This window comes from Seriola dumerili, unplaced genomic scaffold (genome assembly GCF_002260705.1).
Source record: "Seriola dumerili isolate Sdu_G_001 unplaced genomic scaffold, Sdu_1.0 BDQW01000073.1, whole genome shotgun sequence".
NCBI classification, from domain to species: domain Eukaryota; kingdom Metazoa; phylum Chordata; class Actinopteri; order Carangiformes; family Carangidae; genus Seriola; species Seriola dumerili.
The window spans coordinates 5,667,484-5,683,633 of record NW_019174328.1 but is presented as its reverse complement, the minus strand read 5'-3'; the positions used below and the strand labels follow the sequence as shown (position 1 = coordinate 5,683,633).

The 16,150-nt window shown below is 38.1% G+C and overlaps 1 protein-coding gene across 1 annotated transcript; it reads right to left on the bottom strand.

Annotated features, from left to right (window-relative positions):
- Positions 1-975: 975 nt before the first annotated feature.
- LOC111220788 lies at positions 976-15,901 on the bottom strand. The gene is given in 34 exon segments (XM_022744009.1): positions 976-1,381; positions 2,367-2,429; positions 2,615-2,716; positions 3,233-3,376; positions 3,464-3,668; positions 4,370-4,504; positions 4,608-4,733; positions 4,859-4,935; positions 5,026-5,068; positions 5,186-5,214; positions 5,535-5,625; positions 5,712-5,779; positions 6,313-6,412; positions 6,507-6,661; positions 6,807-6,939; positions 7,780-7,973; positions 9,230-9,352; positions 9,695-9,757; positions 10,098-10,199; positions 10,798-10,941; positions 11,251-11,644; positions 11,786-11,905; positions 12,055-12,092; positions 12,600-12,672; positions 12,763-12,827; positions 13,287-13,377; positions 13,484-13,548; positions 13,776-13,908; positions 14,004-14,153; positions 14,231-14,304; positions 14,442-14,565; positions 14,650-14,801; positions 14,910-15,048; positions 15,644-15,901. Coding segments are annotated over 34 exon segments (3,960 nt in total). The 5' UTR covers positions 15,751-15,901; the 3' UTR covers positions 976-1,243.
- Between the last annotated feature and the right edge of the window lie 249 nt (positions 15,902-16,150).

The following is a 16,150-nucleotide window of genomic DNA, read 5'->3' as shown; positions in this document are numbered from 1 at the left end:
CTGCCTTTCTTTGTACTTAAAGTGAAAATATGTACATTTGCATCAGTGTATCTGTGCAACAGTTGGCGAGTAGGCAGGCAGATTTCAAGCCGTGTGCAATATTTTTGAGAGATGCTCACAGGAAAGCACAGTGTATGAATTCTGGGAGTGTCAGAAAATGGACAGATTTGGAGACGAAGGCTGAATTGATATTATGATGAAGTGCCCAAGGTGTGCATTGTGCTGCATCTAAGTAACTTGACACAAGAAGCTATACAACATAGGCACTTATATCATTTTGACATCACATTTTAATCACAGTAACCAAGAAGGAGTCTCAAACAGAGGCTGGAAAATCCATTTCAAAACAAACAACACATAATGTAATAATAAGAAATCAGAAATTGCACATGTGGGCTGACAATACATGAGTTATATTACATAACTCATGTATTGCAAATGGCAAAGCAAAGCAAATGGCAGTGCACGTGTGTATGACAGATAAACATTTCATTTACTGATGGTAAGCCTTTAACAAATATAAACACTGTACAGACAGGGATGTATTCATTTTAAGGATATGCTCAACATGACTACAATAACCAAAATTAATTTAATTCCCAACCTCATCAAATCACACATTTCTCATATTTAATTATCCAGTAACAAGTTCTTAAAAAAACAAGAGCCAAGCAATCTCTATATACACAGACAGTAAAGTCAACAACATTCATTCTTCAAGCTCCCTTTCCCATCTTATTGGCAGGCATGATAATTAACATATTCCAGTCACAGCACGTAACCCTGCTCAACTCCCAGCTCATAATCAGCTATACTGTGAGTTTTCAGGGCTACTTTGTGCATGCACTTTGACTGGCAACACCCCCAGATCTTTGTAGTGTAATCCAAAAATCACAAATACATGTGGTTTTAAAAAATTACATGCAAGAACTGTAGCATTTCTTTTTTTTTTTTTAAAAAAACAAATGCTTCAATTCTTCAAAAGAGCCTCCAGAGCCCAACCAGCAGACTCATCATCAAGTATTAAAAGAAAACTAAGCCAGCATGAAACATTTAATTTTCTTCTGAAATTCATGACACAAGTTGTATCTTTATTTATCCTCAGTCCCAACAGCATTGCACAATACTCAGCGAACTGTGGAGATGCCTTTCAGACATTAAAACTGACCACCTACCAAGTACATGTATGGGACATGATGTAAAATAAATTGCCATGATTTTTTTTTTTTCATTCCTCTGTTGATCAGACAGTTCTGCTGCCGTGACGTGCTAAGGCTCGAGTGTTGAGTCTTTGAGTGCAGTGTTCCAGGTCTGTCTTGAGCCGATTTGCTTCAGGTCGGTCTTCTGGCTTCACACTCAGCATTAACCTTATGATGATGTACTGCAATAATAATAATAATAATAATAATAATAATAATAAATCATTATCATCATCAACATAGTAAAAATAAAGAACAGCTACAGAAAAAAACATCCAGATAGATAGATAGATAGATAGATAGATAGATAGATAGATAGATAGATAGATAGATAGATAGATAGATAGATAGATAGATAGATAGATAGATACTTTATTTTGACATTTTTAATAATTAAATTTTAACGGCTGATTGCGATATTCCTCAAATACTGTCATACAATACATATTTTTTTCATTATTAAAAGCAACATTCCTGTTTTTGGCTCAACAGATGGAGAACTGTGATAGCAGTTCAAACACCAGTATGTCCCACCTGCCCAGTTGTGAACATCGGCAGTAAACCAACACGCCCTTTACAAGCAGGTGAAGTAACCAGGTTACAGTCAGCTCTCTCCAGTAAGCTGATTTCTCAAACGTCATGTAAAAGACAAACCTGGTTTCTTTAAGTGGCGAAGGGGATTAGAGAAACAGTTTCCCCACTTTTAATATTTGTTGAACCCAGGAAGATTTGAGCTGCGAGTGCTACAGCTCATACATTAATCAATTATTTCATTTTCTGAACATGAGGTGTTGATGTGATGCGCAGTAAAATTGTAATGTATTTTGATTGGCTGTCAGCGTTTCCATACCATTTTCATCAAATCCCAAAAATATTGTTAGCCACTGTTGTTGTCGTTACAGTGTGGACTCCGCCATGAGTGTCCTTGAGTGATGATTTTTAAACGATATATTTATGGTTATTGTTCTTGGTGTGGACGGCCCTTTGCTCTACCTCTAACCATAACCACTACTTGCCTAAACCTAAGCTTAACCTAACCTTAAAACATGTCTTCATCTTAAAGACAATACACACATGATTAAGACGGAGCTGACACGCTCAGTAAACACACTCTCATTAGCATACTGATGGTTCTACTGCAAGTACATTGACAAAATGTTGACATACCTCTTCAGGAAAGCTGCTTGAAAACTCTTGGGGAAGTTTCTGTCTTCTGGCGTCACCCCAAATCTGGAATTCATGCAGCAACAAAAAGGGCTTGACACATCTGATACGTTGCTCAATTATTTCTTTAAATCATTTACAAAGATATCTGATGAAAATGCCTGGTACCATATAAATGAACTTAAACAATTAACAACATAGCCAGGTATTAATGACTCACTAAGCAAAATTTTGTATTGTAAACAACTCACCAGCTCTCTTTCATGACCAGTGTAGATTTTCCAAAGAAGTTCAAAGTATATCAGCCCCAAAGCAAAAATGTCAACCTTTCGGTCATAAGTCGTCTCACTCTTCTGTCGTAAAACCAGAACACAGCACATTAACAAAAGGCACGAGGCAGCTTAATGTTTCTCCTTATTCACCATATGTTAAAAATAAGCACTTATAGGTCCCTGTGTGCAAATAATCCAATACGATTAACTAGATCAATACGAGTAGTTGCTGTGTTTTTTTCCTTTAAATTGTAAAGCACTTTGAGCTGCATTGTTTGTATGAAAGGTGCTATATAAATTCATTCATTCAATACCTAATGAAGCCATTGCTGTATTTGTTTTTGTTTGTTGAAACGTCATTATATCACATTAAATCCAACCTAAAGACGGGCAAAAGTGATTAGAACCTTACTAAAAATTTATTTTTTTCCTTCAGTGAAGTTGCTATGAAAATGATAACACACTCCAAGGTGCGACATTTACTGCTGCCTGCTTTCACAAGGGGTTAAAATCTCCACAGGATACCTTTAATGTCCCCCTTTGACAACCAGTACTTAATAATACTGAGGAAACTAACGTCCATACAGATTATCTCACCTGCTCAGGAGCCATGTAAGACGGGGTTCCTTTGTACACTGTTCTCTCCATCACGTTGTCAGCATCGTCATCATTCTCTACAGTCACCAGACCAAAGTCTCCAATCTTCACTTTTCCATCTCGTCCAAACATGATGTTGGCAGGCTAACCAGAGGAAAGACATAGAAGAGACAATCATGTAGCTTCATGAGTGATGGGATGTAATAAATGATTTTATCCACTTCCTCTCACCTTCAGGTCTCTGTGGATGAACAACTTGGAGTGAATGTACTCGACTCCACGGACTATTTGCAGGGCAATGGTCAGGCTTTCCTGTCTTCTCTTTGAGTTTCGCTGAGACAGAGTGTTCCTCTCATTTATCCAGTCCTTAAGTGTTGTGGTCTCACACAACTCCATCTGAATATAGAGGAACTTTGTAGATGAATTACTGGAAGACCTAGAAAATTAAGAAAAGACATAAGTGCATTAACATACCTCATATAGTAAGTAAGAATTTTAAAGAGCAACTTAACACCTGTTGCAAATTTCATCTTGGTTTAACTTTTCACCTTGCTGTGGTGATGTACAGGTGTACCCCACGAGCCCGTGATACACTTATCAGTGATGCTGGGTGTAACTCTCTACCATAGGTTCCTATGGGCTGTTCTATAAATGCAGATCTGTGTGCACGTCCCATCAAATGGATCCGTGTAAATGAAGCGTTTCAGCGATGAAGAGAACTTGCTGTGCTTCTCCTGGACAGGTAACAGGCGCATACCACTTAGGCTCAGTCCTTACCTCAGTGGCCATGGGTTGGAAACGGCCCGTGGCCCTTTGCTGCATATCATCCCCTCTCTCTCTCCCTGACCATCCAGTCCCTCTCTGACTGCCCCCATCCAATTAAAAAGCAAAAACTGCCCAAAAAGTAAGTATGAAGATTGGAAGATGGGATCTTTTTTACAATTGTTGCATGCTGGATCTATGTCTGGGAATCTCTCCGACAACATATAGAGGAGGTGTGGACTTGTTTTAATATAGTATCCCAAATTTTGTCCGTTATGTTCTCACCCAGGTCCTGCTCCCATCTATGTCTAATGGTGGTGAGGGAAGAATTTCTTAAGGCTTTAAGTTACTCTTTAATAAGTAGATGAGACTTACTGTGATGTGCTGCAACTGTCATCTGAATTGTCCAATTGGTACCCCGAATCCTCCACCCAACACGAGTAGAATCGGACGATGTTGTGGTGATGGAGGTCAGACAGTGCCCTCACCTCTCGTAGAGCTTTCTTGTTCCTGAGGAGTGAAGAAAACAGCTGTTAAAACCTCTTAACTTATCTTGCACTGCATCGGAAATAGGTACATCACACGATAAACAAACGTTGTATACTTGACTTACTCTTTACAGGGGACGATCTTTACAGCATAAAACTTCCCCAACAGTTTCTGTTTTGCCTTGAAGACACAACCAAAGGCTCCTCTGCCGATCCGCTCTATGGAGTCAAATTCTGATGTAAATGTTTTACTGTTGAAGGAAAAGATGAGAAGATAAATATATGTCTTTCTGATTGTAGATCAATTTTTGGGATAGACTCAAAGTAAACATATTAACATGCTAATTTTAAAATCCAGTGTTTAAACTTTCCATACCTGGAGGTTTCTGATGGCGTTGATGTCCCCTCACTCAGACCAGTTCCTGTGTTCATTTCTTCAGGAATCATCACATCCTTCATCAACAAAACATGATTTAGAGCTTATACTGGAGAAAAAAAATACTATACTATTGAATTGATTCCAATCCCCAGTAGTCACTATACCTCTTTGCTGTTCTGACTGGCGTTTTGAAAATCTGCTGCATATCTAAGAAGATATAAAAAATTATTAGCAGCAATAATGTCATTTTGTGATCTTTGTGCCGCAATATTTGGTGAAATATTATGTACTGTAACTTTAAGGTGAGTCTGATGATGGACTTACTCTCTTTTGGGCTTCACATCAGGATGTTCCTTTGTAATTGGAAGAAACATGGTGCCAGTAAAAATTAAACAACATTTTAGAGACATACCAAGATAAATCAAAATGTCTTTATCATAAAAATGATCAAAAGTTTTGTTTGCTCTAAATAATCATTCCCATAATAATCCTCAACCACATGATATCACGTCCTCTTATACAGAGGAGAATAGTCTGAAGCATCAAATCATCATAATTACACATCAAGGGCTTACACAAAACCCAGTGTTTAGCCCTTTTAGGGGAATGTAATCGTAGTGTTTTAACCTCCAGTATCATGTAGAGTGAAGATTAGAAAGTGAAGTGAACAGACCTGAACCATGGAATGGTTTGATGAATCGCTGAAAGCAACAGAGTCACTTGTAGTTGTTGCCACACTTTTTGATTTTGCGTCACAGAACTCCCTTTTGACGATACAAAGAGACATTAGTAAAATATGTGACATATGTTTGTCAAACCTGTTTGACTCTAATATTATTCAGTGTCTTACAGTTTAGTTTGTGGTGTGGAGCGCTTGGTTGGGGCACCGTCATCACATACAGAGCGACAGAAGGACACCTGAAACACATGGAGTCTTAAACTTCTGCATTGTTTTATTTTTCATAGCAGTTTTCAGAATAATATCTTGGTTTGCATATGTTACAAAAAGGAATTTCAAAATAAAAAGCTGAAGTTGTTAGGGTGTAGTTCTCTACAGCAACAAATTTGGTGACCTTCTCAAATCTTCAGGAAAAAAAAATGCAATGCGGATGTTGACAGATTACTAATGTGACCATAAAGCTTATGTGAATATATTAAAAGTACAGGAAACACTCCAAGTCTAACTGTTCCTGTAGAACAGACTAGGCCAGCTGAGCTACATTTTGTTTGGCTTCGTACCCTCAGATTATTTTTTTTCCTTTTTATTCTTGATTACTAATTAGTAGACTAAACTGTGGCCTGTATATTTTTGGTTCACGTCTTTACTTTGTTACAGACACCTTCATCATTTAGAACATCATAATCCACACAAGCACCGCAATGTTTACAATTTCTGCAATTTTCTAGTGCTTCATATATGCCAGGAGAGACTGGTGTGTATTACAACTCACCTCTGTACCATATACATCATATACAAGGGGTGCTGCCTCCTCCTTGGCTTCCTTCTTGGTTTTCCCAGAGGCAGCCGGGTACTCATCACCAGCCACAAAGCTACAGCATTTAAAATTAGACAATCTTTTTTCAATACATTTTTGAGCGCAGACAAAACAAGTACAAAGTAATTAGGATGCATGGTGACACTTACGGAGTAGCATTATTTGGTCCTGGTCTTGATTTCGCAGACTTTATAGGCACCCTGCTCCTCTGACCATATTCATTGAGACAGTAAGGTTTAGCGATACTTTTCTGATAAACTTGTTCCGTAGGATTTTTTGCCACATTTTCTGATGCATTTTCACACTGAAAGAAAAAATAAAGTTTGCTCTATTTATCAACTACTGCAATCTTTCAGGATAAACAAACCAATTAATCAAACATGCTTCCGTTTATGGTTTTCCACATGTGACCATACAATTCAAAAAGAAGAATAGAAGAATATTCATACCATCGGCCTCTGATTTTCTTTCTCACTCAAACCTCTCAGTGCACTTTTAGCTGCATTCTGCTTGGCTTTCTTTTTGTTCTCCCCCACACCATTAGGAAAGTCTTGGCCATTGACCACGGCCCTCAGGACGAACCTGGTGAAGAGTTGTTAAAATCTGTAGTTACTGATGATGATGGTGACATGTACATACACACACACACACACACACACACCACACCTGTGTGCTACAGCTCTCTTCAGTGTTATTGCTTTTCTATTTGTGGATTTTGTTTATTTTCCCGCATATTTACTTATCTCACTTTACATTTTATTGTTTGGATGTACTTTTATCTCTTTGTGTAACTGTAACATTACACAAAACTCTGTGCAGTTAATTATCACTGAAAAAACAGATGAAACTCCTACTACACCTTACAATCAAAACATGACTTATACTTTCTGATGACCAAACCAATATCTATTTTAAAACTGAAAATAAAATTGTCAGCCTGTCAGACATTTCACAAACTTTTCAGTGGAGTTAATTGTATGGAGTAAATCTTATATCGTCGTGACAGTCTGGTGCACCCGGGCTCTCCCTGAGCCTGAAGCTCTTCACCGGATGAGGTGCATGCTGCACGCAAACTCGCATAGACAGCCACCTACAACGACCATGCAGGTATGTAGGAACCGTACTGTGCGGTAGGAACCGATAAGCAGAACCGAATTTCTTTTTCTTTTTTTTTTAGTCGGTTCCCGGTTCTTAGCATTTTGATACCGGTTTTAATTTGAAAACGGGTTTCCGTTCACAAAGTTACTGAAGTGTTTTTAAACAGTATGTTTCTGGGGTTGCAGGAAAGACAGGCTTAAAATATAACGAAGTAGTAGTTGGTTTAGCAGGTGCATGTCTGGTAAACATCCGCTGCGCCAGTAAGTGGACATACTTCTGCATGAGGGACCTACCGAGTGGGAACTTAAAATGGCCTCAACTCACCTTTTAGTGCATTCTGGTCCCTCAGAGGCAGCGGCCTCAAACTTCAGCTCTGAGCCTGTTCGTCGTGCATGCTCCTTTAGTTTAGCTACATAGTTTTTTCTTCCCATCCCGAATCGTAAAACACCCTGAGTGCACAAACTGGTGAACGAGGCACAAGCACTAGTTGTGGCACTGCTGCACTTCCCTCTGTCACAGATTTAAAGTTCGCTCTTCTTTCTCTTTCGCCTCCCCCTCCTCCTTTCGCTCATCATCTTCCTCTTCTTTAATTAGTGGTTAGCATTATCGCCCCCAACTGGTATGGAGTGTATGTGTGTATCGGACTGTTAAATCACATTAAAAAATAAAAACTCATATCTTTTCAATCAAATTAGTTACCATCGTCCTTTTCTTTCTTCATCCCATTCCTTTTGCCACCTTTCCTTCAATCTTTGCTTCATAATGCCCTTGATGTGTGTCAGACAGAAATCATTATGATTACGTTTTATGGCCTCGTTTGCAACCTTATCTGACATTTGATTTCCTTTGATGCGAATATGTACCGGTAACCACAAAAATATTACTGTAAACCCTCATTTGAATTCTGTATAATGTTTGCGGTATTGCCAGCTTTTATCCAGTGTACATTAAACTTCCTTATTCATACTTTTTCCTACTTTGATATGTAATTATGGAACAATAACTGCTACTCCTACTTTATTTATTAAACTCTGTGGTGCATCTGTATTGATCTGGATGTAACTATGGTAACTATTCATATAAGCCTGTATTGTATGTGAATATAAATAAACTCCTTACCTTTGTTCTTCCTTTCTAACGTAAAATCTACTGTGGTGTCTGGAAGTATCCAAGGTGGTATTGCTGGCCTGACCTTTAAAGTCACATATAATGACACTTAATGTTTTACTGATGAAGCTGTATGCTGCCTGTACAGAGCCAATGTGTCTACGTACAAACTAAAAACTGTAAATAAAATACCATTTTGCCCAGGATAATCATTATTTTATTTTCCAGCTTCACATAGTCAATACAAAGCAAAGGCTTTATTGTGACATCACTTAAAATACATTTACACAACAACAAATAAAAACATTTAATAAAAAGTCAACTGTTGACACTGAAATTACCCCCCACATGATTATTTAGAGCAAGGATGTTAATTAATGTAAAAGTCCCTTTTTAAAATCATGATACAATTGATTTTTATGTTTCATTGATGTTCCAGTCTACATATTGAAGTGTCCCCAAACTGCCAACCATTGCCATAGGTATGTGAGTATGTGTGAGTAACTGAACGTGAGGCCTTGTGAGGCGCTTTGTTCAGATCTCAGGTTAAAGTGCTATAAAGCATACATACATCATATCATTTCATGAAATCACAGACATCAGAAGCGACAGATTTTCATCATCTTCTATGATTTCTTACTTGATTTATCTTTTGTGATTATCAGACAGTGACATTTTGCTGATGCATAGTTTTTTGTGCATTGAGCCATTGATCCAGCTCTGCCTTCAGTTTTCTTGCTTCAGGTCGGCTTTCTGGCCTCAGACTAAGCATTGATTTAATCATTCGTTTCTGCAAAAAACAGCAACAACAAAATCATCTCCTGAGAGCTCTAAACCAAGAAAGATAAAATCAGTCATACTGCAACATTTCTGAAAATCACACACAGAATTCCCCACACATGAACATCTTTTTAAACTGAGATTGAAATCATCAACATCAACATCAGTGTGCAGCTTGATATTTGACATTATCCACATACACAGCAACAGTTCTGTTCTGACTCCTCATACTTTGAGGCTTTAGAGATGGGTGACTGTTGTAACAGTGCAAACGCCTGTACGCCGCCCTGTGGGTAATACTGTTTCATGTGGCATGGAAGACAGTTAGGATAAAAAGTATATGGTCACCTACCTCTTGGGAAAAAGTTATACCAAACTGTTTTGGGAACTTCTGACTCCTGGCATCCCTAAAAACCTGGTGTTTATGCAGTGATAAAAGGATGAAAGAACATGTTAGTTAGCTTGAGATACAGTAATGATACAAATCATGCTGTATTGAACATTGCAAATAAATACAAGAAAGATCAAATAAGACTTTAGATACACGCCAAAGTACCATCATATCTGATATGTACACAGATTTTTGTAAGTACTATATTGAAAAGAAATCAGCCTGTGGTGTAAAGTTAGCTGCTTTTGTATATAACAGACATAGGCCCGTGTAACATGGTAACTTTGTCGAGGAAAGTCATTTGTCACACTTATACATACATACTTATACACACAATGTTACGTTCAGATCCTGAACGACTCACCACTACTCTTTCATGGCCAGAGGAGAGTTTCCAAAGAAGTTCAAAGTAAATCAGCCCCAAAGCAAATATGTCCACTTTTCGGTTGTAGGTCGTCTCACTCTCCTGTGATAAAATAAAAATGCAGTATTGACAAGTGTCACTACAGCAGCCTAATATGTCCCCTTAATGATCTCACATTAACAGATTAAACTCAATAGTTACTCTTATAAGGTAAATAAAGCTAACTCAGTGTCTCTGTTTGCATTTACAGTAAAATTTTAAAATAAAGGCCTAAAGGCTGTAAACACTGCAACTAACACTGATATATAAAGTCAGTAAAGATAGGAATCACCTACAGTTATTTTATAAAAATACCAGCATATTTTACTAAAATGTGCTGTTGTAATACGATGTAATATCTCTCAGTGCCTACAGTGAAGACAGGTGATGGGGAGACACACGGCGAGTGTTGAATTTGTTGTACAACAGGATAAGAACAGGAGAAGTTATGACTGGAAAAGCAGTGAGAGAGAGGATTGGATGCTCTGGGTGGGAAACTGGGAGAACTGAAAAGTATGGTGGGCATAGATGGTAGTAGTAGGTTTGTAGACTACTAGTAGCAGATAACTTATCCGAGCCTGTAAAAGTAAGTGCAAGCACAAGCATTTAAAAACAATAATACAAAAGGATCAAATGCCAATGTCAACGTCGACCATCTCACTTGTTCAGGAGCCATGTAAGATAAGGTTCCTGTTTTGTATGTCCTCTCCATCAGGTTTTCATCATCGTCATCAGCCTCAGCAGTGACTAGACCAAAGTCCCCAATCTTCACTTCTCCATCCCGTCCAAACATGATGTTAGCAGGCTAACCAGAGAAAGCAAAAGGAACAATTAAAACTAATTGACACCAAGCTCCTTGAATGACGTAGAATAAGAAATGATCTGGTCAGCTTAGTAACTGTTGGAAAATCAAAAATTCACCACTCATAAACCTAACATGACGAGAATTTTGTCACAAAAATGGGACAAATTCATAAGTTCATTTAAATGACTTCAGGTGGGGTTTCTTTCCATCCTGACTGAATTTATCAACAGAAAATGTTGGTGCTGAGAATCAACATTCATTAATAAATGGCAGCACACAGCAACACATCTTAAGTCGACTTTGTCTCACCTTCAGATCCCTGTGGATGAGATTTTTGGAGTGGATGTACTCGACTCCACTGACTATTTGTAGAGCAATGGTTAGACTTTCTTCTCCTCTCTTGGAGTGTTCCAGCGTCATCTCATTCCTCTCATGTATCCAGCCTTTAAGTGTTTTGTTGTCACATAATTCCATCATAATGTATAGGAACTCTGGCGATGAATTACTGACAGACCTAAAAAAGAAAAAATTGGTGAGATATCACACTTTTATTTTTAATAAATAAGAATAGTAAGAGACTTACTGAGAACTGTCTGTTGAACTGTGGTCTTTGTACTCTGTATCCTGTGTCCAACAATGGTAGTATCGAACAATGTTCTGGTGTTCAAACTCTGATAATGCCTTCACCTCTCGCAGAGCTTTTCTGATCAAAGAATTACATGAAAATTAGTTAATAAAACTATCAAACTATCCTGCAATGCATCTACTGAAATGTTACTGTACTTGTACAAATAAATGCTGAAATGTACACTGAAAAGTTGCACTGCATCTTGCACAGACTTACTCGTTACTACGGACAACCTTGACGGCGTAATACTTGTCCGACAGTTTTTGTCTTACTTTGTAAACAGAACCAAAGCCTCCTTTGCCAAGACGCTCTATGCTATCAAAGTCTGATGCAAATCTGTAGAAGTTAACAAAATAGTTTAGACATGAAGGTAAAAAGAAGCAAGGAAAACACTAATGTCTTGTACAGAACCTGCAAAAGTGTACATATGTATGTACACTTTTGCAGGTTGTTATAAATAAGCTAGCATTGTAGTTTTTTCATACCTTGACTGGATTGATGTATTACCCATACTCTCAGCAGCCTTAGAGAATAAAATAAAAACATGACATGGATTTACTATGTTGAAAAAAACTCCATCTGAATTACTAAGAATAACTGGCCTGCAGTCTTGTGCCCTGCTCTGACTGTAAAGTTGGATGTAGACATTTCATCCACGTCAAGTTGCTACAGCGACTGTCTTTTAGAGCAACTCTCTCCATATTACAAGTAGTTGTTAGTATTGCATTTACAAGAACTTAAAGAAAGGTCCGCACTCTGTAACTACTTTATGCAGTTTTAATGAGATATCCACCAGTGATGTTTCAAGCTCCATACTCTTCTTCTTTCATTAGTCCAGCACCTGTTAATGTTTAACAGGATATTGGCATCTGCTACATTTTTGGATTTAAAGGAACTTGAGATCTTTCATTTCCTTGACTAGACAAACTAATACTCTTATAACACAACTATTTATATGCATAATATACTGTGCAAGGTGAACTTTTCTTTTAACTGTCAGTTTGTTATGATTTTTAGAGAAATAACAGACCTGATCCTCAGTTGAGTTTGATAAATCTGTGATTGCAGAGTCATTTCTACTCGTTGCCATGCTTGGTGACTCCCTTGAAGAAAACAATGAGAGACACAGTTTGCTTTGCTTTACTATAAACTCTAAAATCTGCTTAAATACTAGTGTCATTGAGGAGACTTACATTGAAGATGGTGTTGATGAACTGGTTGGTGCATCACTTCCAGACCCAGTTGACCATAAGGGCCCCTACAACGCACAAAATGTGTTTGGTTGTTACAATGTACATGCTCCAAAGATAATGGTGTACAGTACACTTTTTAATGTCAGACATAATTAATTAGTTAATACTATATTTCACCTTAATAGAAACATTTTAATTTTTCATCATGGTAAATGACAGATACAGTATGCAAAAGCAGCTGGTGATAGAATCTGCTGCACCACTATTAGTATGAGCCAGTATTATTAACTACACTCTTTCTCTCTCACAGCAAAAAAAGAACAAATGACCACTGACTGGTTTAAATGTTTTTTATGATAAGGGCTTTTAAAATATAAGCATGCATGCTGTGGTGACTGTGCTGAGACACCTGACTCAACAACTGCTGCAGAAAGCCAGTCTGAGCAACACAGACCCAAACCATACTTTCTCGCTTTATATATAGTGCTCGTTATGAGTGTAGGCTTAATCATGGGAGAACAAACCTGAGCCCTGGAAGGGTTCGATGATTCTCTGAATACTATTGATTCACTTGTACTGATTGGCTCGCTTAGTGATGATGATTCAGTGGAGCCCCTGGCAGAATACAATGGCAGACATAGAGACAGACTTCTCAGTATTTAGTACATTGATAGTACAGGTATACAGTTCTGCTCTCCTACCAATGTCACTGAGTGCTTACTGTGTAGTTGATGGGGCAGAGGCAGATGGTGCACCATCTTCGGACACTGTGGACCTGAAGGACACCTAAAATGCACAGGAAAGGTGTTTAACGTAATGTTAAAAATAATAATTTAATGTGAATTTCACTTCAGTGAAACCATTTCATTCAAAATGAAGCTGGTTTTGAGGTGGGCTGCTGCCATTGCTAATATGAGCCATTATCACTAAGTACAGTTTTCTGAAGAAAAATCTTCTATTATTCTGCCAAATTATATTTTGATGACACAGAGGGAGTAGAAAATATCAAATACCTGACTGTCCCAGTCAGACTGTTCTTGAAGAGCAGACCAGGCCAGCTCAGCTGCATTTTGTCTGGCTTCCTTGATACTCTTACCCTCAGCCAAAGGGTATTCCTTGTTGTCGATCACTAACTTGTAGAAAAATCTGTGCAGGCAGAGAGGAAATGTTTACATCATTTTGTTAAGATTTCTCGCTCACATCTATCAAGGGGTTTTCATACAGTGTACAGTCATACTCACTGGGGGTTATGTGGTGGACCACATCTTCTCTCTAAGATGTAATCATGGGAACGTTTTGTTTTCTGACAGTAGTGGTTCACAATTCCAATGAAATTTGTCTTTGTAAAGCTGTTGTCTCTGGAGGTCACACTCAGGTCTCTTGTCATGGTACTGTAATAAACGAGTAACATTTCACATTGATGGAGATATCAAAATGAAACCATGCATTGCCATTGTGATACACTCACCAGATATCAGAAACATCCTGAGTTAATGCCTCATGTTGCTGACCAGATGTACTGTTGTAATTCTCATCTGCAGTCTGGGGAAAAAAATGTGCAATTTTGAGATGGTTCACACAGTAGACTGTGGCCTGCTGAGTATGTCACACACTACAACACAATATGTTTTTACTGTAGGTCTATGATTCAGTTCTGGTGTGTATCAATATTAACTCACCTCTGTAGTTGTACTGCCATGTATCACATCATATACAAGCTTTGCTGCTTCCTCCTTGGCTTCCCTCTTTGTATTTCCAGAGACAGCTGGGTACTCCTTATCACCAACCACAAAGCTGCAACATCTAATATGACAAAAAACTTTTATTTAATGCATCTTTAAATGGTAACAAAATGCCTAAGAATTTGGATGTAGTTTGCATGCTTACTGAACAGTATTATTTGGTCCCGGTCTGGTTGACTCCACAGCCCTTATAGTCTTCCTGTTCTTCTGACCATATTCATTGAGCCAACATATATAGTTGATGTTACTGATACTCGTCTGAAGAACTGTTGAAGTGGAAGCTTCTGTTCCATTTGTCTGTCAACATAATAGCAAATATACATCAAGGAGACATATGCCACAAATTGGTCTTTTCCTTTTTAATATGTACAATTCAACATGCTCTAAGAGGAACAATAATCTTACTAAGTCAGCTGAGTCCTGGTGTTTGTTCTCCAACAAGCAGTTCAGGGCATTTTTAGCAGCATTTTGCTTTGCTTCTTTCTTGCTCTTCCCCACACCCTCTGGGTAGACTTTACCGTTTAAGACTGCCCTCTGGCTGAATCTGTGGAGCAATCGTCACATCAGCTGAGGAGTGGTTTAAATCACATAAATCAGCACATTGCCGGTTTCAGCCTGTAGGAGGTAACATTCGAACTCATCATCTTGGTATGTTGTGACAACTGTGGGATGTTCAAACAGCCTTGTTCAGTTATATCTATAGATTAACTATAACACTGCTTTTATTCAAACTTATGCTCAAGTCTTTCCATTTTGTGCAATTTTATACCTCTCCTCTGTCACCTGACAATTTACTATGCACATTACAAATAAACATTTTACAGAGCACATATTATCCCAGCCATGTTATCTGCTGCTATAAGAGACACATTAACGTACATGGAAAAAATCTCTTATTGCTGTGAGTACAAAGTTGTGAGAATCCTACATTACTTCATACATTTGTTGTATATTTAGTTTCAATTTATTTTATTTGTTTTCTAATGTACCAGGCCTCCTCCTGAAATGTAATGAAGATTAGCTGCTTTGCTGTGGGTATCATGCCACCCAGAGAGACTCACCATATTGGTGGAGCATGACTACGGCAGAATAATGTTCATAGATATGATAACACTGATACAGGCATGTATTCAACTTACGTTTTAACATGGTCAGGACCAAAAGAGCCAAGGTCGTCATAGTGCAGTTCATAGCCTCTTTTCTGTGCATGCTCGTTTAGTTCAGCTACGTAGTTTCCAGTTGCCATTATAAATGACGCAGCAGATTTTACGCTCAAATTACATTAAAAAAAAAAATAGACGAACAAAGTACAAAGCTCACTGTGCTCCCGTCCGACTCCTCGGTCTGCGCACATATACGGCTGCTCATTCGGTTCAGCTGTCTTCAGATACCTTTAAGTTTCGATTTCTTCATAATTTACGTAGATGCCTCAACTGTATCACAACTATCGAAACCGAAACTGGGAAAAATGGAGGAAATGTATCGGTATTTGTTATCAATAATGTCCCTACAATGATTTTATTATATGTTGAACAAAATTAAATGTCCAGTGGTGTGTACAGAATGTGTCATGGTCGGGGCAACGTTTTGAAGAGGGTTACCTCTTCAGGTTAGGTGAAGAAACACTTATATTTCATATTTTGACA